At 36.4% G+C, this 22,699-nt stretch overlaps 1 protein-coding gene across 1 annotated transcript in view; it reads left to right on the top strand.

Annotated features, from left to right (window-relative positions):
• The first annotated feature begins 324 nt into the window (after positions 1-324).
• ca5a (carbonic anhydrase Va) overlaps positions 325-22,699 on the top strand; it is a 45,825-nt gene continuing 23,450 nt past the window's right edge. The window contains 4 exon segments of the mRNA XM_051932234.1: positions 325-406; positions 7,929-7,955; positions 7,958-8,128; positions 19,663-19,781. Coding sequence (XP_051788194.1) covers positions 325-406; positions 7,929-7,955; positions 7,958-8,128; positions 19,663-19,781 — 399 coding nt within the window.

Genomic DNA, 22,699 nt, shown 5'->3' with positions numbered 1-22,699 from the left:
TACAAACTGAGGCATGAACAGAGTAAGTTCATCTGTTTGTTTTGTTTTTTTGTCTTTTAACCTAGGGAAATGACTGCCAACAGCAACTCGTACATGTGGCCTTTTCAGTAATAGGCAATGCTTTCACATACTGAAGGCTATGATTTACCAATTAGAAAAATAAAACTTAATTGTGCATTTACAATTTATGAATACTAATAGAAAACAATAGATTGCATTGATTTTCAAAACAACATTGGTCGTTACGGCTTCTCTAGTCTAGATGGGTGTTCATAGGTATTTGACAGTAAGGGTATTTCGGTTGCACATTATATGTATTCATGCATGGCAAAAATCGAAGAGCAGGTTAAAGTTTTAGATGTCTCGTTCACATTTCTATTCCGAATCCGCAACCTGGAAAATCCAGGTATTAAGATACAAATCACATGTCAGGGTTATTTATTTAGTTATTTTACGCAAGGGTTTCACCTAGAGTATACCTAGAAATTCCATTGTACTATACAGTCTGCCTGGTTTTTCCATTGCCTTTGGTTTTGGTCTAGAAGGAGCTAGTCAGCTTCACCAACAACGTATGTGACAAGACTGACTTCAGCTTGAGGGCTGAGTATGTAATGAGAATAACAGAGAAGATTCTGTTAAAGACTCTGCCCATAAAATTATCTGAGTGATGTCCTCTACATATACTCGTATGTTCTTGATCTGGTACTTGAGATGGTGAAGATTGTAGATACAGCTGTCAGCAGCTGCCAACAGCCTTGCTGCACATTTAACAATTATAGAATGTTGTGATTTTTATGTGGCTGTTTGTACATTTCTACTGAGAAGTAGACAATTGGCATGGGGCTTTGTTTTCATTTATACTTTATTTTCTTTCATTGACTACATTATTTAAGAATAAAAGGCTTAACATGAGCTTCATTCTCCTTTTCCATTAGTACAATAAATGAATTGACAAAAAAGACCCATATCTAGACAAGCTAACCCATGCTGATACGGCTTTGAAACAAAAAAAATTAAAAAGTTTTGCCATGGTTTCATATTATATCCAAAAGTAACACATTTTTCTTTTAAAACAAAATAGGCAAGAAATAATATATAGTTATATCAGTTTTAAAGAAATATTCCACCCAAAAATATTTTTTATGTTATATAAAAAATAAGCTTATGTTTTATATGATACTTTATGATTTTTTTCTTCTGTAGGTTACTTTATATGTTACAGGACAAACCAGAAAGACAGATTCTCTTAATACTGCGCTTTTGAATTGAAGGCAGGATTCTTGACCAGTAAATGAGGGGGAGGAGGCAGCTGTTCAATTCAAAAGCAGTTTTATGGGAATGCATATTTTCTGTTTATCCTGTATGCTGCGTTTGCAACACAAGTAATGTAGTGAGATTGTTTTTGTTTGTTTTTCCCCTATCTTTACATCTTTTGTTATTGTCCAAAATTGGTCATTATTGGATCTCATTCAATGTGAATATTTGTCATTTACTTTCTCCCATAAAAAAGTGAGATTAATTTTTTTCCCTGCTACTTCTAAAAAAAATACATGAGGTAAGTAACATATTATTAAAGAAATAATAATTTTTGGGTGGAGTGTTTCTTTAAAACCATTACAGCCTGTGAAAAAGTGCCATTAAAAGACTGTAAACACAGTGGAATTGAGTAAGTACTCGTTTATGCCACCTTAGCAAATGCAGGTATCTATTTATAACCTAGTAACCCTGTGCATAGGCATCATATATTGATGTTATGTGGGTGATTTGTTCCTTGTAAAGTACAGTTGCCAAGTGCATCTAGAATAATAAAAGTTTAGGGACTTGTACAATAGAATTGGGATATAATTGTATTGCTGTAAAATCAAAGCAACAGTAGTGAGTTCAGTAATGGTTACTGTAATGTTAACATTCTTCATATTCTTCAAAGACAGAAACAATCATAGTGTGTTTAAACATTGGGGGCAGTTGTTTATTTCCTTTTCTAGATATTTCATAATGCAGCATTTTACAAATGTGGGTTACATGTCTTAAGAATGGACTTGTTTTTGGCAAGGATACTTTTTTCTTATTAAAGACAATTTAGCAAAATGGACTGGAGATAAGAGAACTGGATATGCAAAACAAAGCCTTTTCATGATTCAGTAACTGAGAAGTCTGGAAGGTGGCTGAACAGTATGATACATGATATATTGTGGTGTGTAATGAAAGTCTTTCTTAAAGTGCCGATCATTTCCCAGTACCTTTTCACACTGCACTGATACAGGCAATATACTGGCATTGTTACTAGGTCAAACAGCGAAAACAGCTGGAAGCAAAATGCTACATTATGCTATTTGAAAGTCACTGAGTGGTGAGATCATGCTTGCAGATTGATCATTTTTATAGACAATTTGAAAAGGGACTAAACATACTGTAGAGCTTCTTGAACGGAAACCACAGGGCCATCCTGTATCTGTTGTGCTTTATTCTGTAGAGTTACATAATCGAATACCAATTTTTATTGTACTTATTGTATCTGAAATAGGGCTTGATCCCAGAGTGTGTTGTGGACGGTCTGGAGCACTTACCCACCTGTCTTGCCTCTTTATAACACATCCATCTGCTTCTTCTTGCTCTCTGGCTTCTCCTCCTCCCACCAGTTGAAACTTTGTCCACCCTCCACCTGACTACCATTTCTAAAGCTTTTTTCGTCTAGAAGAGCCTTTTAAAACCCCAAATCCTAACTAATTCAGTGAGTAGAATATTTACTGGGATCAAGAATAATGCTAGGAACTCCTTGGGCTATTCTCCTAGAACATCATTCATTAGGTTAGGCTTGCAACAAGTAACTTGTGTCTTACAAGTAAATATAAGAACAGGGATCCATACATGCTGTTTTTGGTCTCCCTGCTACAATCTAGTGGTATGGGGGACTCTTTGAATAATTTCTATTGCCTCATACCCATAGATGCCCCAGGTGCAGTGGTTTACAGGATTTCAATTATACTGTTGGGACTGAACATACCCAACTGGTTCCTGTACACATGCCACCAGGATGTCTTACAACCCAGCTCTTGTCTTACACTATAGTAGTTTCCCTTGCAATTACAGTTGCTGCCTCATCATCCTACACAGGGTGTGTTCTTTCTGAAACCATTCTCCAAAATCAGAAAAAATGGCATTGGTATATAGACAAAACTTTATAAGATATACAGTATATAAAGATGTGGATTTTGTACACATTTCTTTATAGTTCACCTTGACTGGTTGAACACTTTGTATTGATTTTCTTTTTAGTAATAATCAATCAGATATTGTTGTCAGATAGTAGTGCAAATAAAACCTAACAGATGTGTTTATGCTAGATGAATTATAATTGTTTTTTTCTGTTCAAATATGCAGTAAATGTACCTGAAGCATGTATGAGGCAACTCACATAAAATGAACAGACTAATACTATCAATAAATACTATGAATTGTCAGTTTTACCATATAGTAGCTTTATGATAAACTTTTGGAAAAGTGAAAACAAACTGTTGAATACTGAATGATAGCTCAAAATGATGCCTTATGATTAAACAAGGATTGCAGATAAGTGCTAGGGTTTGACTCTGATTTTGAAATTTGGTTTGAACAAAATTAAATGTAATCATTGGGTTCCTTAAGGGGCATTTTTTTATTTTAGAATTTACAGTTCATGTGGCCAGTGCTATTTAATGAAGAGAATTACTTGTTAAACAGAAGCAAAATAGTGATCCGCTTATGAAAGATTAGATTTAGGATTGTGTATTTTTGGTTAATATTTTATAATAAAGAGTTTCAACAAATCTAACATAATCAGGTCTTTTTGAATCAACTCTCACATCTATAGGCAGGTTTCATGACTACAGTGCACTTTGAATGCACTAATGATCAGTCCCCTGTGTCTTTAATTCTGGTTGTCAACTGTATTTGGTATTGGAAAACCTCTAGAATTGGAATCAAGATTAATTTTTTACTTAAAAAATAATCTGAATTATTTCATAATATTAAACTAGCGGTTTTCTTCTTAGTAGTTAAAAACAAGATATTAACTGCAATAGATTAGGTTCTGTATTTCATTATATATCAGATGTGCTGAACTAGCAAAGAATAAGAAACTAACTTTTTAATTGCATTATTAGTATTACAGTATTTTGGTGGTTGCTTTTGAGTATAAAGTGAATTAAGCTCTTGATGCAATAATGTTATCCCATTCTTTAAGATGCTTTGCTTGCCCATAGTTGGAAATATTTTTAGTTCCTCCTGTTTTGAGATGTTTTGACCTGTAGTATTTTCTGCAAGTATAATTCATGCTTATTTGCATCTGCTGATTGTTGGATCAGCTAAGTCACTCTCCCAACATTTTACACGTTTGTCATCTTACTACTTTATTTGTGACACTTGCATAATTTTTGGGTGTTTGTTCTTGCCTCTTTTTTTAAATAAATTTTATGTTTAGTAAAACAGAAAAACAGGAACTAGAAATTGCAACAGCTGCTTTTCCACTATGCAGCACTATGTTAAATGTTAATCTGCCAAATAATGCATATGTATAGGGCAAATTGTGATTTACACTACAGTATGTAATTATGAAATAATGTATTCTAGTTTATAAAATAATTTATAGATTTTTGGTATTTTTTTTGCTCTGATGCGTAACAAGGTTACTATAATGCAGTGAATTACGAAGTTTGTTTTTTTTCTGTTTCCGTAGACTGTTGGGATCTTTGTGTATTGGTGGGATTATTTTTGCTTACATTGTACATCAAATCAGTAACTGATCTTATATTTTATTAAAGCTGTTGGCTTTGCAAACACATTTTGCCTAGCAAACTTTGAAGATGACAAAGAAAATGTTTAGCTGCCTTTTTTGAGTTTAGTGCCTCAAAAATCAGTAGACACATCTTCAGTTTTTTTCAGTGTTTGTTTAATTTTTTTTAAATATAGTGAAGCTGAAAGACTGAGAAAACTTTTCTTTAACTAGTAAGAATTTCACTATACATTTACCAGTAATGACCTTATAAACTGTAACTGTGTTGTGACGCTAGAGTAGATAATGTTGAATAATGGATAAAATAGAGTCTCTTCACGCAGTACCTGGTGCTATTTGTTCTAGATAAACCTAAAATATGGTGGGATTTTTTTGGAGGGGGGGCTGATAAATGTAAATTTTAAAATAAAAAGGTACTGTTTATTAAATATGAAAGAAAAATTATTATGTGACAAAAAAACAAGCACTCAAAACAAGTGTTCCATTATGGTTAAAACTGATTTTTACTGAGTTTTACTGATTGAGCTTGCTGTAGAAAGCAAATTATCAAGTACGCCATGCTGACATGATGTGATTTTACATATCAAGAATAACCAAACATGTATTACATAGCACTTGTTGGCCATATGTACTGTATACACAGCTACGAATATAATGTCATTGATGGTTGTAGGATGGTTTTTGCACCTGTCATTAGTGTTCTGGGAAGCACCGAATTACACTATAAAATAGCATGACCAGTGTATTGTCTAGCTATATGTTTTAAGCTGTTTAACAACATTTTACACAATTTAGCATCCTTCATGACCTGTATGGGTTACCACTCGGAGACTGGGCGGGTAACTTGCACAGTTATGCTTCTTTTCACAATGTTTAAAACCAGTCTTCCATTTACAGACTGCTGTGGCTGGACTCTTCTGGTTGTGGTATTAAGCTTCACTGGCATTTAATTATCTCCAACAAGGAGTTCCACTTCTCTGTTGGAGCAGATGACCACGAGATGTGCTTTTGGAAACACCATGGAAAATAGCCTGGTCCTTTTTATTCTAACTGAAAATCTGTGATCAATTTTTATTATTATTATTACCACGCTTATTTTAACTTCACCTGTTTGTTGTCTGGTACAAATCTTGTAATCGATATTTAACCCACTTCCTATTGCCCAAATGACTTGAAATTTTGCACACTTACTCACTTCCGATGACAATACACGAATCAATAATCAGTTTCACTAATTGATAAATTAATCCATCATTATTAAGAAGTGAAATTTTCATATGAAGAATAGTTCAAGATTTCACCAATAGATGGTGCTAGTTACAGATATATATAATAATAATAATAATAATAATTCTTTGCATTTATATAGCGCTTTTCTCACTACTCAAAGCGCTCAGCAATTGCAGGTTAAGGACCTTGCTGAAGGGCCCAACAGAGCAGAGTCCCTATTGGCATTTACGGGATTCGAACCGGCAACCTTCGCGATTGCTAGTGCAGATCCCTAGCCTCAGAGCCACCACTCCGCCTGTATATACTGTATATAAATTTTAAAAACGCTTATATTAAGTTAAAAAGTGTACTAAAAAGTAAAAAATAAGTCATTCGTACATCACTCGTAAAATAATTGTGCGCTTTTCATCAAACAACATTTTAAAAAACACTTCTTAAAATCTTAGCAAAAGGCACCCACCTTTCATTTTATGAGTGATGTATGAGAGACTTATTTTTTACTTTTTAGTACTTTTTTTAACTTAATATAAGTGTGGTTTTTAAAAAGAATTTTTTTATATACAATATATACAGTGCATCCTGAAAGTATTCACAGCGCATCACTTTTTCTATATTTTGTTATGTTACAGCCTTATTCCAAAATGGATTAAATTCATTTTTTTCCTCAGAATTCTACACACAACACCTCATAATGACAATGTGAAAAAAGTTTACTTGAGGTTTTTGCAAATTTATTAAAATTAAAAAAAACTGAGAAATCACATGTACATAAGTATTCACAGCCTTTGCAGTGAAGCTCAAAATTGAGCTCAGGTGCATCCTGTTTCCCCTGATCATCCTTGAGATGTTTCTGCAGCTTAATTGGAGTACACCTATGGTAAATTCAGTTGATTGGACATGATTTGGAAAGGCACATACCTGTCTATATAAGGTCCCACAGTTGACAGTTCATGTCGGAGGACAAACCAAGCATGAAGTCAAAGGAATTGTCTGTAGACCTCTGAGACAGGATTGTCTCGAGGCACAAATCTGGGGAAGGTTACAGAAAAATTTTAAATGTATATACAATAAGTAAAAAGAAAGAAACACCCAATACTTCTACCCTGTCATACAGATGCAAGTCAGTTGAAGGTTAATCAGATCCCGCGCAGCCACAAAAAAGGGGACTGCAGCCCACTCAGCCACAAATAAGGGTAAGAGAGGAATAAGATTAAAGGTGGCTGGGAAGTGATAGAGAGTCTACTGTGTCATTGGCTACTGGATGTTGAACTACTCACTGTAGTACATTTCTGAGAACATCCTGCAATGGTTCACCACTAAAATTATATGTATGATGTTATGGGATGTCTCTGCTTGTGATAGGCAATAAGCTGCCACTAATAAGTAATGCAGGTAAATTATAAGTGAAACACTGAGGAAACGTGCATCAGATCAGCACAGTTCTCTGCTTTTACAGAAATTGTATTGGACATTTTGATATGCCGAATACAACATACTTCACATCCTCCATTCTGAACTTTCTGTCCAGAATAGCATTAGCACAGTGATTAGTTGGAAGTGCTCAACATATAAGATTCCATACACTTACACTAAAGAAATCCTAGATGTAGTCTTTTCTGTACTGAAGAAGCTTTTATTGCTGTGTATTTCATATAACCAGTGCTTGTTAACAACACTAATTTAAATGCAAATTTCACTGTTACCTATGAGTACAAATTGTTTTTTTTTCCTGTCACAGATTATAATATTGACAACAAAAATATAAAATGCTGTACTCCAATAATTTTATAGTTTACATAAAATAAACATATTTGGAATGCAATTTCCACATTATCTCATTAATATATATTCTAGTTAATTTTCTATGTAGATTCAGTTTTTATAGCTTTAATTATATAGTTTTATTCAAATTTCTTTACTTTTCTAGTGCACCCACTATGGCAAACTCCTGTTGAGGCACACCTGGGGGAAACCGTCAGTCACCGATCAATATCCACTTGAGAGACAGCATCTTTGATCCCACTCTGCAGCCCCTCAGTATACGATATGATGCCAGAACTTGTCGTCAAATATGGAACAATGGATATTCCTTCCTTGTAGAATATGATGACTCAACTAATAAATCAAGTGAGGGAAACAGTTTTATTTGTTTTATCTAATGCTTCTTGCATATGGAAGAGGTACCTTTTTCCTGATCTTAGGTTCCAATGTCTAATTAATCTTCATGACAGCCATAATTTAATTGGAGGCTAGTTGAAGCTTTAATACAACTATTGCTTTAGATGGCTTGTTGATTGTTTGTAATTTGTCATAGATTTAAAATTATAGTGCTTCATAACAGATGTTAACTTTTCTAACTTTTAGTACAATGTATTAAATTTAGGCACTGAAAATAATTTTTGTTTCAATGGAAGGTTAATCTTTTACTTTTGTTGCTTAAAAAAACAGCCATGAATATCAGAAGGGTGTTCAAATACTAACTAAAATCACTTTATACTGATATTTTTTCTTCATATAAATTCTGTTCCTATAAGCTATTTCTGTCCAGTTTAGTCTGAAAGTTATCATTTATTGAAGCTGTGTCCAATGGAAAAAATAAATTGGTAACAATTTAGGTACTGCAAAAATCTACTTCTATGTTATAAGACTATAACAATGGCCTTTTTGATCATGATTATGGTTAGAAAGTAAATAGGTTATTCATCTCTGTGCAGTGTGGCGTATTAAGTGCCTTTGATACACTGGTAAAATTACTTATGATTATGAAGGATTCATAGATCTTATACTACAGTATGCAAATTCAAGAGAAATATTTGTCACTTCAATTTGGAATGATGAGAAGGGGTTTATTTCCATCCAACTTCTGCTCCTTAGGGACAAGCTGACAGAGATGGGAGTAGATTCATACCTAGGGGCATGGATCGTGGACTGTCTTACAAACAGACCTCAGTATGTGCGACTCGGGAACTGCAGGTCTGACCATTGTGGTCAGCAACACAGGAGCGCCGCAGGGACTGTACTTTCTCTAGTCCTGTTCAGCCTATATACAGTCGGACTTTCAATACAACTCGGAGTCCTGCCATGTGCAAAAGTTCGCTGACGACACTGCTATCGTGGGCTGCATCAGGAGTGGGCAGAAGGAGGAGTAGTATAGGAACCTCATCAAGGACTTTGTTAAATGGTGGAGCTCAAACCACCTACACCTGAACACCAGCAAAACAAGGAGCTGGTGGTAGATTTTAGGAGGCCCAGGCCCCTCCTGGACCCCGTGATCATCAGAGGTGACTGTGTGCAGAGGGTTGCAGACCTATAAATACCTGGGAGTGCAGCTGGATGATAAATAGGACTGGACTGCGCAATACTGAATCTCTGTGCAAGAGAGGACAGAGCCGGCTATACTCTTAGAAGACTGGCGTCCTTCAACATCTGCAATAAGAGTGCTGCAGATGTTCTAATCAGACGGTTGTGGCGAGCGCCCTCTTCTATGCGGTGGTGTGCTGGGGGAAGGCAGCATTAAGAAGAAGGACACCTCACACCTGGACAAAGCTGCTGAGGAAAGGCAGGCTCTATTGTAGGCATGGAGCTGGACAGATTTGACATCCGTGGGCAGTGTGACGGCGCTCAGCAGGCTCCCTATCAATTATGGAGAATCCAGTGCATCCATTAAACAGTGTCATCTCCAGACAGAGGAGCAGCTTCAGCGACAGACTGCTGTCACTGTCCTGCTCCACTGACAGACTGAGGAGAGTCGTTCCTCCCCCACACTATGCGACTCTTCAATTCCACCCAGGGGGCTAAACGTTAACATTATTCAAAGTTATTGTTTATTTTTACCTGCATTTTTATTACTCTTTAATATTGTTTTTTGTATCAGTATGCTGCTGCTGGAGTATGTGAATTTCCCCTTGGGATTAGTAAAGTATCTGTCTATCTATCTTATCTATTTTAGTAGGCCACATTGCTCAAATGAATGACCACTTTACTGATGCTTTGGTTATTAACACCAAAGGAAGTTTTTTTTGTTTTTTTTTAAGGTATTGTCTCAGAAAAGTAAATGAACACATTTTTGCAGTACCTGAACTAAAAAAGCATTACTACAAATTTTGATTATCTTATTTAGTTTACTTTTCCGTTTTCCTTTCTGCCTCAAAAATGATCTTGCATTTTTCAAAATGCAAATTTTACATATTAAATGAAACATAGTACAGATATTTTAGCTGGGTGTTCATTATTGTAATGCTAATTGGTATTAATGAGACTGAGTGGCCATGCACCCACCTTTCCATGCCTACAAACCTTTCCTGCATTTACCTTGAGGCCATTTATTGCCATACTATTTCAGTATGTTATCGTTCAATTCCATATAATTTTGGCCATTAATACAAGGTTATTGTTGTACAACAGCTCCTACTTCTACCCTTCATTCACTTTTCTTTCTGGTTGACCGTCTATCACTATCACAAAACGCATTGGGCACAGAATGGATGGGTAATGCAACCTGACTTTCACCTCTAAACTTTCATTATCTCCATCTGATGTTATGACCACTGTTTGTGCTCCCTTACATTGACATCATTGCAGACACTAACCATTTGTTCACTAGGCTAACTTACTTAATAGTAAACTCTCCACTTCTCATTGTGGTATCTTGTCAAATGCAGGTTCTATCTCTTTTCCTGATGCTTTTCCTGTATTTGGTTGGATTACAAAGATTGTGTCTGTTAGTATAACCTCCTAGGTATAAAACTAAACTGCATTTTGCTAACTTTCACATGATCCCCCTGTTTCTTTTCTCTACCACTCTCTCTGCCACCTTCATTATCTGCTCCAAAAGGCTTGATCATGCTATATGACCCACACTACAATGTATCAACATTTCTTTTGTATACTGGAATGAGCTTATTTGCACAGACGGTCTTTAACCGATTCACCTCCAGCACTTTCTTCTGCCTCCAACGTTTCTAGCAGTATCCAGTTGCACCAGCAGCTTTGCTTAATTTTTTCAGTGTTTTTGCAAGCTACCTCTTTTGAAAACATAGAAGTTTGTTGCCTTTTTTTCTCACAGTGAACATCATTTTTTTCATTTGTTCTCTTTATTCAGCAACTTCTTTATGTATTTCTTTCAAGCTATCCTTAATCCCATTACTATCAACCATAATATTCCCTTCAGCAATTATTCTACACCCTAATGGCCCACTGTATTTATTTTGTCTTTTTTTTTTTTATTCTCTTTCTTTTCTCATTCTGTAGGGCATACTCTGGTTGTTTTGAGACTTATATACACTCTCACAACTGCTTTTGTAGTGTATTTTTCTTTGCTTTCTTATAGCCCTGTCACTTTCTGTCTTTATTTAAAGCCGCTCCTTAGAGCATGGATGCCCAAACTTTTTCAAGGGTGGCCAGATTTGATGAGGTGAAATACCTGAGGGTCAACTACTTCTTACATATTTAAATATGTTAAAAATGAGAGAAAAAAATCTTACAATGACACTGCACTCTGTTTATTTTATTTTTAGAATTATTTAAAGCTATATTCCACTCAACAGAAGTGTCTGCAATAGGAAACTATAAAAATAATAGGCTATCACTTATAAATCATACAGCAGTCCTGTTTCTCTCATCTTCAGTATACACTTACAAACCAGTAGGTATCATTTGTTAAAAGTTCAATCAAGTTGAAAAGTGTTCTATGTGCCCTGTGTATTATTACTTTGACCATGTATTCAAAATACTGAAATATGAAGCTAAAAAATAATAATAATAATAATAATTCATTACATTTATATAGCGCTTTTAAGTCCAAGTATAATTCAAGAAATATTCTCATTTAAACGAAAGTGAATGTGGATATACTGCTTATTTTAAACTTGGATATATTTCAAAGTTGAACATTTAACATGCTATATGTCTATATATTTTGGCCGACAGAGAACGCTATAACCCGACACATAGATGCAGGAGGTACAAGTCCAAGCACATGTGAGGTTTATTTACAACTTTACACTGTCCCAACAAGCACAAACACAAACACACTCTTCCTTTCTTTTTCTTTTTCTTTTTCTCTCTCTCTCTCTCTCTCTCTCTCTCCCCCCCCCCATCCCCCCCCCCCCTGGGTGTGGCGGAAGAGCTGCTCTCCAGGGCTCGGCAGCAGCTGCAGCACCCCCTGGCGGCGCCCACAGATCCCAACAGGGCTGCACCAAACTCCAACCCCCATGAAGCCCTGCGGGAGTCCGAGGCACTGCTGCAACCCAGGGAGGCTGCTATCTAACGCTTCGCTTGAGGTAACGCCTTGGATAGGCTGGCTCCCCCGGTCCTTCCAGCATGGAGGCATCCTGGTGGGGCAAGGGTCCTGGCCATCCACCACAATATATAAAATCCAACATTTGTATGTCAGTCCGCTTTTCACGAGAGAACTACGTAACGGATTTTGATTGGGTTTTTTTCTATAATTTGCCTGAACATTTCTGGTTGATTTTGCGACTTCCTGTCACTGCTATGTATCATAGTTCATTTGCGGGTACCAATTTATTTGTGAGAATCCAAGGGACATGCAGCGGGCCAAGGGAAGGGGGGTGGGGCCCTCCTCACTCACGCACCAGCCTTGGGGCGTTCTTGACTTCCACTTAACTAGTGAATGAGAGAAATACTTAACGGATTTAGATCAGGATTTTTTTCTATAAAATGCTTTAACATTCCGGGTGATTTTGCCACTTCTCTCACTGTGCTAAGAATCATAGTTCACTTACAGGAGCAATATATTCGCGCTAATTCGAAACAGGCTGCAGGTTGAGGGGAGGGAGGAAGCATGACATCAGGAGTAGGAAGCTGGGTAGGGACCTCCTCACTGTCCTGTTTCACTACTATGCAGGTGGGTGGCTAGTTCTGATATATTCAATTAACCATTGTCACTATAATTGAGGCCCAATATGTTTGGAAATTTCCAGTGCAAAGCCAGGTAACACAGCTAGTATGACAAGAACATGTAAAAACTTCCAAAGGATATGAGTACTTTTTATTGCCACTGTATAGTGTTTTGAAACCAAAAAGACCCTTGCTGACGTGTCAGTTTGTATGGTTTTCAATATTTAGAATATATATATATCTATTTATAAAAAAAAAAATCTTGGGACAAGACTTTTTTTCCAGAGACGAGACGTGATCTTTTGAAGAGAGACACTTTCACATCCTGCAAGACAGGCACGTCACGTCATACTTACAACCTTTGTAAGCAAGTCCTGTGATACACATCCAGAGCAGGTTAGAGATAATGGAAGTAGGAAAATTTGAAAGTCTCAAAAAAAAAATGAATGAAAAGATCACATTAGCACAAACAAACGGAAAATGTTACTCGGTGAAATAACAGAAAAGCGAAAAGAGATCGCATAGTGTTTGAGGACAAAAGGACAGGTGCTGTACAGGCTTTTAAACTTTTGAAGCGCCGCCCGAAATGCCGATCACGCGGAATGAAACCAGCAGCAGGCCAGCAGCTGATCGAGCAAAGAGGAGGTAAAAAAAAAACAACTGTTACTTGTTTCCCATTGTATCACTATTTAAGAGGGGTTCTCCTTGTCCTTGGGGTGCGTTCAGCCCCCCTCTTCACAACTGTGTGAAGCGCAGGTGGAGGGGGGGATGGGGTTGGCGAGCAAAGCAAGCAGTTTGGCAAAGCCCAATAGTGTGTGTGTGTGTATAATATATATATATATATATATATATATAGTATATATATATATATATATATATATATATATATATATATATATATAATATATTATATATATATATATATAAAATATACCTGTAAATATATTTTGTAATAAACCACTGGACAAGTCAAAAACAGTTGGGGATCCATAGATTTTGCAGCGATGAATAGTCTGTTAAAACTGATCGGAGTTCTAAAAACTGGGAATGACTGAAAGGGTAATCGGCAGACATTTATAGCGGGGAAAGCAGATAGAGCATGTTTGCAGGAAAGGAAGTGGCGTAATGTCATCAGTAGGGGCCCGGAAGTGAGATCAGGAACAGGTGGAAGTGACGGATTTAGCTAGTCTTTTCCTTGGAAGTTCTGTAGAAAGAGAAGAGGAATTAATGCTCAGCGCCAACCCCTGGTCCTGCGTGTTAATACCCCAATTTGAACCCTTTGACTACCTCCCAAGCGCATGTGTGTGACTTTATATACGATTGCATAGTTTTGTGTATGCCAAAAACCTGAATGCTTCTAGTACAGAAGCCATAGCTCAGATAAAGGACTATTGTATTATGTGTGAGACATCATCTGTTTCACAAAGTTTCAGTTTTTTGTATCCATCCACTGAAAGCTTTTTGGCTACAAAAATATAAAAGAAATATTCTCCAAAGGCACTCTTAGCCATGATTAGATTCAGTTATCACAAATAAACTGTTACATATTAGGTTTTATTTGCTAGTTGATAATATTCAATTGGAGACGTATCAGTGAGGCTGACTCACTAAGTTAGATAATGTTCTATTCTACATTTTTAAAGATTGATATGTGTGAACTCTTAACAACTTAATTGAAAAGCTTGGGCGCAGTTAGGATGTTATCAGCCTGCTAGTTTGATTATTAAAAGCTCTACTGTGAAAAAGAGGCATTGCACAGTGTGTTTGATGAACACATGTTGGCCTACCAAAAGCAGAGCTTTCCAGTCTTTACCCCCCAAGATCTTCCAAATGTCTGCTTGTCACTCCAGTATAATATGTCTTTGTACTTCCATCCATCCGTCCATCCATTTTCCAACCCGCTGAATCCGAACACAGGGTCACGGGGGTCTACTGGAGCCAATCTGTATTTACATGCTTGTTTGATTTTTATCAAGAAGAAATGCAAAGTAACTTGTAAACTTTGTCCATTTACAACTTTTAAAGTTTTTGTGTTTTACTGTTTTTATTTGGTGTTGTATATCAGAGTTTGTTTTTTGTTGTAACAGCTCTAAATTCACAGTTTTAAAAAGTCTTTTCAGTGTCAGAATTGCTCATTTTAGATACCTCAGCAAAAACACAATATAACATGCAATTAGCAACTTGGTAGAAATAAATCTGTTTGATTCCTGCACAGTGAGCTGTCAGTGCAACATTATAATATTAATGTGAAGGATGTGACGAGTGGTGCTTCTCTGCCAAATGTACTCATTTCAAAGAAAGGCTGTTACATTATGTTGGCTGTCTGCAATTGGTTCAGATAAGAAAGATCGGAAGTTGAGCAAACTAAAGTAAAATGAAAAGTATGTAAAAAAAACAATAGCAGTTAAAAGTGTCGGTACATCCAGTTTTTTTCAGCACTTAAAACAGAAATAGCAGAATGGAACAGATGCAAGGAAGCAGAGGACGAAGTTTAAGCCTGTCCCAAACCAACATCTCCAGAATATTCTTTACCCTGCCTCAGCATGGACTGCACAAGGCATGCTCCCTGTTATATCTGCCGTTAGACAACATGATTATGTTAGTAGCAGAAAGTGCCTTGTCTGGAGCTGGGGAAAGAAAATGATGGTGCTGTCCATTATGCCTTGTGACCTTGCAGTGGTAACCAAGCTATGATGGTGACTTGGGTTTTCTTGTACTGTGTCACTAGATAACTGGAGTCTAAGAACACTCAAATACCAGATAGGTAGTTAGACTTCAATTTGTAATCAAAAATAAACCAACCTCAGAAGATTTGTGAAAGTAAGTGTACCCTTACTATATCCATGCCATTTCTACAAAGTAATTGAACACAGGTGCTGCTCACCAAGATCACATAATAAGCTGAACAATCCTATACTCCAATTTTGTAAATGACACACAGCTTTATTATGATCCTTGTAATAATCTCATAGTGAGTTGCTTTTTGAGAATAAAGGGATGGATGGATGGATGGATCATAATGTCATAGTGGGTATCTGTCTATGTAAAATAATCATTAAACCTTTTTTATTTTTTAGAGAAACCTATTTCTTTTGATGCTTTTTGTACTGACTGATTTTTTTTTTTGTTTAAGACAGCTTATATTTCCCCTAAACACTCAAAATCGTATTAAAATTTAGTTTTGTCAGACATGTAAAATCAAAGCTAGAAAGGAGAAGATGGGTAGGTATCACTTAAGAAAAATAATCAAACTATCATTGCCCTTATTATATAAAGGCATATAAAGGCTTTAAAAATACAAGGAACACCATTTTCTTAGCTCAACAATTTTTCCATTCTGTTAATGTTAAGGAATTTTTAATTATACGCCTCCATTCTGTGCAAAATCTTGTATCTGTCAGAATTTACAGAAAGGACTGCAAATTTCAAGTATAATAAACCTATCCATCCATCCATTTTCCAACCCATTGAATCCGAACACAGGGTCACGGGGGTCTGCTGGAGCCAATCCCAGCCAACACAGGGCACAAGGCAGGGAACCAATCCCGGGCAGGGTGCCAACCCACCGCAGAAGTATAATAAACTGTTTACATAATTCTTAGAAACATTGGCAGCATGTACTATAAAGGCTTTATCACAGTTCTACAAGCTAATGACATATTCAACTTTAAATTCAAGGTTACAAAAATAGTTTACAGAGGTTTTATGTAACAGTACGTTACATTGAATGATTCTTGGTTATCCGGTATTTTGAGCCTGTCCATCTTAGGACACTAAAAATCACACATTATCATATTGCTAATTACAATGTATGTTAAATGTATAAGTGGTGTTTCACTTATATTTTAAATGTTTAGTAAAACTAGCTAGGAGTTGAGCTGCCTCAGCAAAGGGTCTGTAGTGAAAAAAGAGCTACCGGGCACTCTGTGCTTGTAATATGAGAGTGCTGCCACATTTCATAGAAATACAGTATATTATTAAAAGTAGTCCCATGTCGATGGCTTTCTACCTGTAGGGTTTCAAAGCAATAGTGTCTACTGAAACTTTATTGCAGTATTTAGTTTTTATGATCATTTTTTATTGAGATGACTAATGTCCTGGCATCCTTTATAAATGTGAAATGCTTGGGAGATATTGGAATTGGTAAACATAATTGCTGAAAGGAGGAGAGTAAAGAGTCTTGATTATATTAAATGAATTCCTTCAGAAAACCATTACACCAAAACTACTCAAAGAAAGACTGAATTCATACAGTGAGAAGAGTTCTCTGCATTTAGCGAGGGAATGGCAGCTGGAGACAACAAAGTTGGGGCTACATCAACAGTGTGAAGCTGGGCAAGACATTTTGCCAGCAGCTTAGAATATTTTTTTTTTACAGTATTTTATTTTATTAATTTTTATTGTAATCACACAACATTCTATACAAATAGATACATTTTTACAAAAATAGGATCAAAAACAAATCATTTCCCACCCCTGAGAATGAGAGCATAGCCAACAGAGTAAAACTTAAAGCTAGTAAAAGTAAGTAAATAGATGAATTAATAAGTGAATAAAGATAAATGGAGAAGACAAAGAAATGGGGAGAGAATCTGCTTGCTCTGTGCTTTAAAAGCTTATTCTAAAATGTTATTGATTAGATCCTGCCAGGTTTTGAAAAAGTTCTGCACAGATCCTCTATAGAATTAGAGTTTATTAAAGAAATTGTGCAACGGTTTGAGTAGTAGTAGTAGTAGTAGTAGTAGTTGTTAAATCTTGAGCTTAAATTTAATCCTAAAAAAGGAAGGCTTTTCATGTTACCAAAACATCTATTTCCATCAAATCTATTATTTGTCTCAGGTTAAACTGTTGTTCTCCCCGTGTTTGCGTGGGTTTCCTCCGGGCGCTCCGGTTTCCTCCCACAGTCCAAAGACATGCAGGTTAGGTGGATTGGCGATTCTAAATTGGCCCTAGTGTGTGCTTGGTGTGTGGGTGTGTTTGTGTGTGTGTCCTGCGGTGGGTTGGCACCCTGCCCGGGATTGGTTCCTGCCTTGTGCCCTGTGTTGGCTGGGATTGGCTCCAGCAGACCCCCGTGACCCTGTGTTCGGATTCAGCGGGTTGGACAATGGATGGATGGGTTAAACTGTAAAAGCTGGGAATGTTGCAGTGAGATTGATAGTGTGAAACAAATTATATCTCTGACTCTGTTGTTAATACAGTTTAATGAGGCTGAGTTTGATTAATTAAATAATAACTTGACACTTCGAGTATTGAAATGGCCCAGTTAGTAGCTACTTGTAGGAGAAAGTTCAACACATGTTTTCATTTCTTAGTAATCTGTTTACTGGTGTTGTCTATGATCGATGCATTTTCTTTTCACAGACATTCTAGACTGCAGTTAAGGCTTTCAGTGAGTAATCTTCAGTTACAAAATAGTTTGAGTCTGTATTTAATGGGCTAAATGGGCATATTTACTGCAATTGTGATGTGAAGGCAGAGCATTTCAAACATCAGTGCATGTAGCCATTAGAGATTTGGATGCAATTGATATGGAAGTGTCTGTGTTTCAAACCAGACATTTTAGTAAAATTGGAGTTGTCCCAAAAATGCATCAACCAAACATATTCCCATTTCTGGTTGCCATTTCTAAAAGGAAATCTACAGAAAGGCTGTAAGCTGTACAGAAATTCTATCCCATGTTGTCTTCCCCTGAAGTGAAAATTAGTAGTTTATTCATTTGCAATTAGGATTGGAATTCTCAAATTGTTGTACCCAAAATTTGTGGAACAACATTTTAAACATGTTACCTACATGACTGTGACTTACAGATTTAGTTGCAATCCATCCTTCAGTTTTGTGTGTATGAATGTGAATTTTTCCATTGCCTATAATGGCTTATCATAAGTATTGCTAGACATTGTGGGAAGAAGGTAGCCTTATGTTAGAATGGAAAAAAACAACATGTGGCATGTGCATATCATGTAGTAATCAATCCATCAATCCATTTACTTTCCTACCCACTTACTCAGGTCAGCGTGGCAAGACGATGGTGCCAGTGACTATCCCAGAAAAACTGGATACAAGGCAAGAAACAAACTGGGACAAAGGTACCAGTCCATATAGCTCACACCAGGCTAGTTTATGGTCAACAGTTAACTTACATGCACTTCTTTGGAATGTGGGAGGAAAACTCATAAAGACACAATGAGATTGTACCTACTATACTCTCTGTTTGTATCTATTCCTAGACAGGGAATTGAATCTAGTTCAAATTAAAAAAAAAAAAAAAAAAGTACAATACTAGCTTTCTTTAAAATAAAATACCAGCATTCCACTGATACACTTTCTGAGAAGTGTGTAGGTTATTTAAAAAGGTGTTTGATTCCCCACTTTCTTAATTCAGAATTAAAAACTGGTGTTATAAATTAATTTTATCAATACTTTAAACATCTTCATTATTTAATCCATTGAAAAGAGTTCTGCTAAATCAAGCCATGGTAAACAAATACTAGGAAATGAATGTAGTTTGATGTTGTTGTGAATTCTTTAACTTTGTACCTTTTCTTTTTCTGCCACCTTGGTGTTGAAACAGATTTATTGAAAGTGAGCTCATCAATTTGATAACTGTATGTGTGTGAAGGTTCCTCACCCCATGTGCCTTCACATAGTAAGACACTGCTAAGGGCACATTAAAAAGTTGTCAGTTTTCATAGACTGAAAGAAATGGAAGTCCCTTAGTTTCCCTTGTTTGGGAAAAAAAATCAGATTGTTTCAAAAGTATGATGTGATAAAGTGATTTTTTTTTTTTCTCCTTATTTCAGGAATCTGTGGCGGACCACTGGTGGATCACTATAGGCTTAGCCAGTTTCATTTTCACTGGGGTGAGAATAATTTGTGGGGATCTGAGCATACAGTAGATAGCAAAGTCTACCCTGCAGAGGTGAGTTGCCAGTAGCTTTTTCTGACAAGTTCTGCAATTAATAATAATTACTTTTGTCGTTTGTGCTGTCATTACTTTACAATAATATGTAAGATACTGTTTTACACTACCACCTTTTACACATTAACAGACAAAGCCAAATAACAGGGCATTACAAATTAAATAGTTTCAGAACTTGTACACACATTTTCTGACATGAATATAACAAATGAAGAATGTACTATTTGTATTAAGGAAAGTGAATCACTTTAAGAAACTGTCTTTAGGTTGTGCTAGGTTACAAACTCATTTTCCTACTCTTTGCCATTTGTTTTAATTCCATTTTCGTCATAATTTTGAGATAGAATAGCTAGTGTATCCCAGAAAGGATTCATAAATAATTGAGACTATCCCAAACAGGTGGCTATGCCTGATTTGAAAGTCTTGTACTAGAAAGACTCCTTGCACAGCCACAGTCTGGACATTCTAAAAGTGCTTGAATGGCGTTAGTTCAGTTATTTTGTGAAACCTAAGGATGTCTATTATTAATCTGAATATAAAATGTAATCACAGGAAAGACTTTGAGACTCTTGGTTGTGTGAATTAATGACTTGCCTTGCTATGTCCAAATGTAGCATCAATAAAAGAAGTAATTATTGGACTTGACAGATATAGAAATATTTTCATGCAGCCATATAACACATACAGTTTTTTCTGTGTATGTATTTGGTTTATGATTTTTTTCCCTATTATTATTGTTATTATTGTCGTCAATTTAAATTCTTTAACTGTGTCCTTGGATTATTACAATAAACATGGTTTCAGCCTACTCTGTTTTATTGTAAACCGATGTTCACTGGAGCTTTAATGTAATAAATACTCCAAATTTAAATATATTTTCTATGTTGTCAACCTCTTCCATAATTGTAGGGGAGATTTACAGTCTTGCAGAAGTAAAAGTAATATTTACATATAAGAAATCCTTACAAAATGTTTTAATATACCACACAAATTGTAGTTCTCAGCTTGGATTTGAGAAAATAAAGGCAGACTAATTTAGTAAGTTATCTACTTATACACACTGATTCATGGAATCTTCCTTCACACTATTTATAACAATGAACTGGATATACTATAATCTTTCTGTGCCACAGTTTCACTAAGGAGGGATTTACAGCTGTAACAATTTAAAAATGTTGCACTTGATGTTGAGGTGTGTGGGTTGCCAAAAGTTTAACAAACAAAACTTGGATTCAGGGTGGTCTGTGTGGAAGTGTTCTTTCCTTATTAGCAGTGCTAGAAGTTGTTGAAGGCTTTTCAGGATACCTTGAAATTGTTTAACAATCTGGTGGGCTCGTGCTCAGCATCATAAGAAACTTTGGTTTAAGTATGTTTAGCTTTGAGGCTGGTGAGTTTCAAAGTGAGAAACTTACTCCGAAAAGATGCAGGCATGAATGGAAGTTTTTTAGTAGCACTTTTTCTTGCAACAAGTGTTAACTCCTTACACATCAAAACACTCTACAAACATACATTTTGTAGTTCTCATTATAGGTGTGAAAGGAATTTAAGGTGGGCGGGATTATGAGTTTTTTCATAGGCTTCAAGGATTCTAGTGTTAATGATCACATAGAGTCAAGACCTCGGTTTTATGTCTCATCCAAAAGACTGCACACACATCTACTTCACCAACATCTCTTCCAGCAGCAAGCCTAGCTTGGATGGTCTCCTATCCAAGTACTGGCCTAGCCGGAATATGCTTAGCTTCAGGTAGATGACCTGTTCTGAAGTAAAGGTGGTATGGCTGCTGGACCCTAGAAAATTGAGGCATATCTTTAGATTTCTGCTACCGGATTATATTCATCCAGTACATCCAGTACTCCAGAATTTTTGTCTATTCAACGTACAATGAATGAACCTGTTTGATAGTTGATATTTTCTGATTCTGGCCTTTGTGATGTTTCAAAATTCCATTACACAAGTACTGGGAAACGTTTGTTTAGCTTTTCAGGTTCTTGTCATTTGAAAAGTCTCTTTCTAAGTCTCTAGCTTGTTTTTCAAATTCAGACTGAAAACCCAACAGGTCTCTCATAGTTTTTTTTTTTTTTTTTTTTTTATTGTTGCTCCTTCATTAAAATGTTTCAACATTCTGATTCTATTGATTAACATTTGAATTGTTAGCATCAAGATTCATATATCCATCCATTCCCTGAAATTGCTTAATTTAGTTAAAGCTGTGGTTAACTAGAAACAATCCCAGCAGCATTAGATGCATATCAGGACACAGCACCCTGGACAGAATGCCATCTCAATACATAATACACCCATACATACATCTGTTCTCATCCATACATGGCCTTATTAGTGTTGACTTAATCCTGCATGACTTTGAGATGTGGGAGGAAAACTAAGTCCGTCCGTGTCCAACCCATCCATCCATCCATTTTCCAACCCGCCAAATCCGAACACAGGGTCACGGGGGTCTGCTGGAGCCAATCCCAGCCAACACAGGGTGCAAGGCAGGAACAAATCCCGGGCAGGGCACCAGTCCACCACAGGACACACACACAAATACACCATGCACACACTAGAGACAAGTTAGGATCACCAATGCACCTAACTTGCATGTCTTTGGACTGTGGTAGGAAACCGGAGCACCTGGAGGAAACCCACGCAGACACAGGGAGAACATGCAAACTCCACACAGGGAGGACCCGGGAAGCGAACCCAGGTCTCCTTACTGTGAGGCAGCAGCGCAACCACTGTGCCACTGTGCCGCCCAGAAAACTAAGTATGAAGAGTAAATCCCACGTAGGTACACAAAAATGTGGAAAGCCCACAGACATTGACCACAGTGGAAATTGAAACATTCCCTAAAATGGATTAGCTTACCCTGTATTGTTTCTCCGATTCATCAAATCAGTTCACATATTTGATACATT

Source organism: Erpetoichthys calabaricus, chromosome 9 (genome assembly GCF_900747795.2).
Source record: "Erpetoichthys calabaricus chromosome 9, fErpCal1.3, whole genome shotgun sequence".
NCBI classification, from domain to species: Eukaryota; Metazoa; Chordata; class Cladistia; order Polypteriformes; family Polypteridae; genus Erpetoichthys; species Erpetoichthys calabaricus.
Note: the sequence above shows the minus strand (reverse complement) of the source record. Positions and strands in the feature narration are given on the sequence as shown.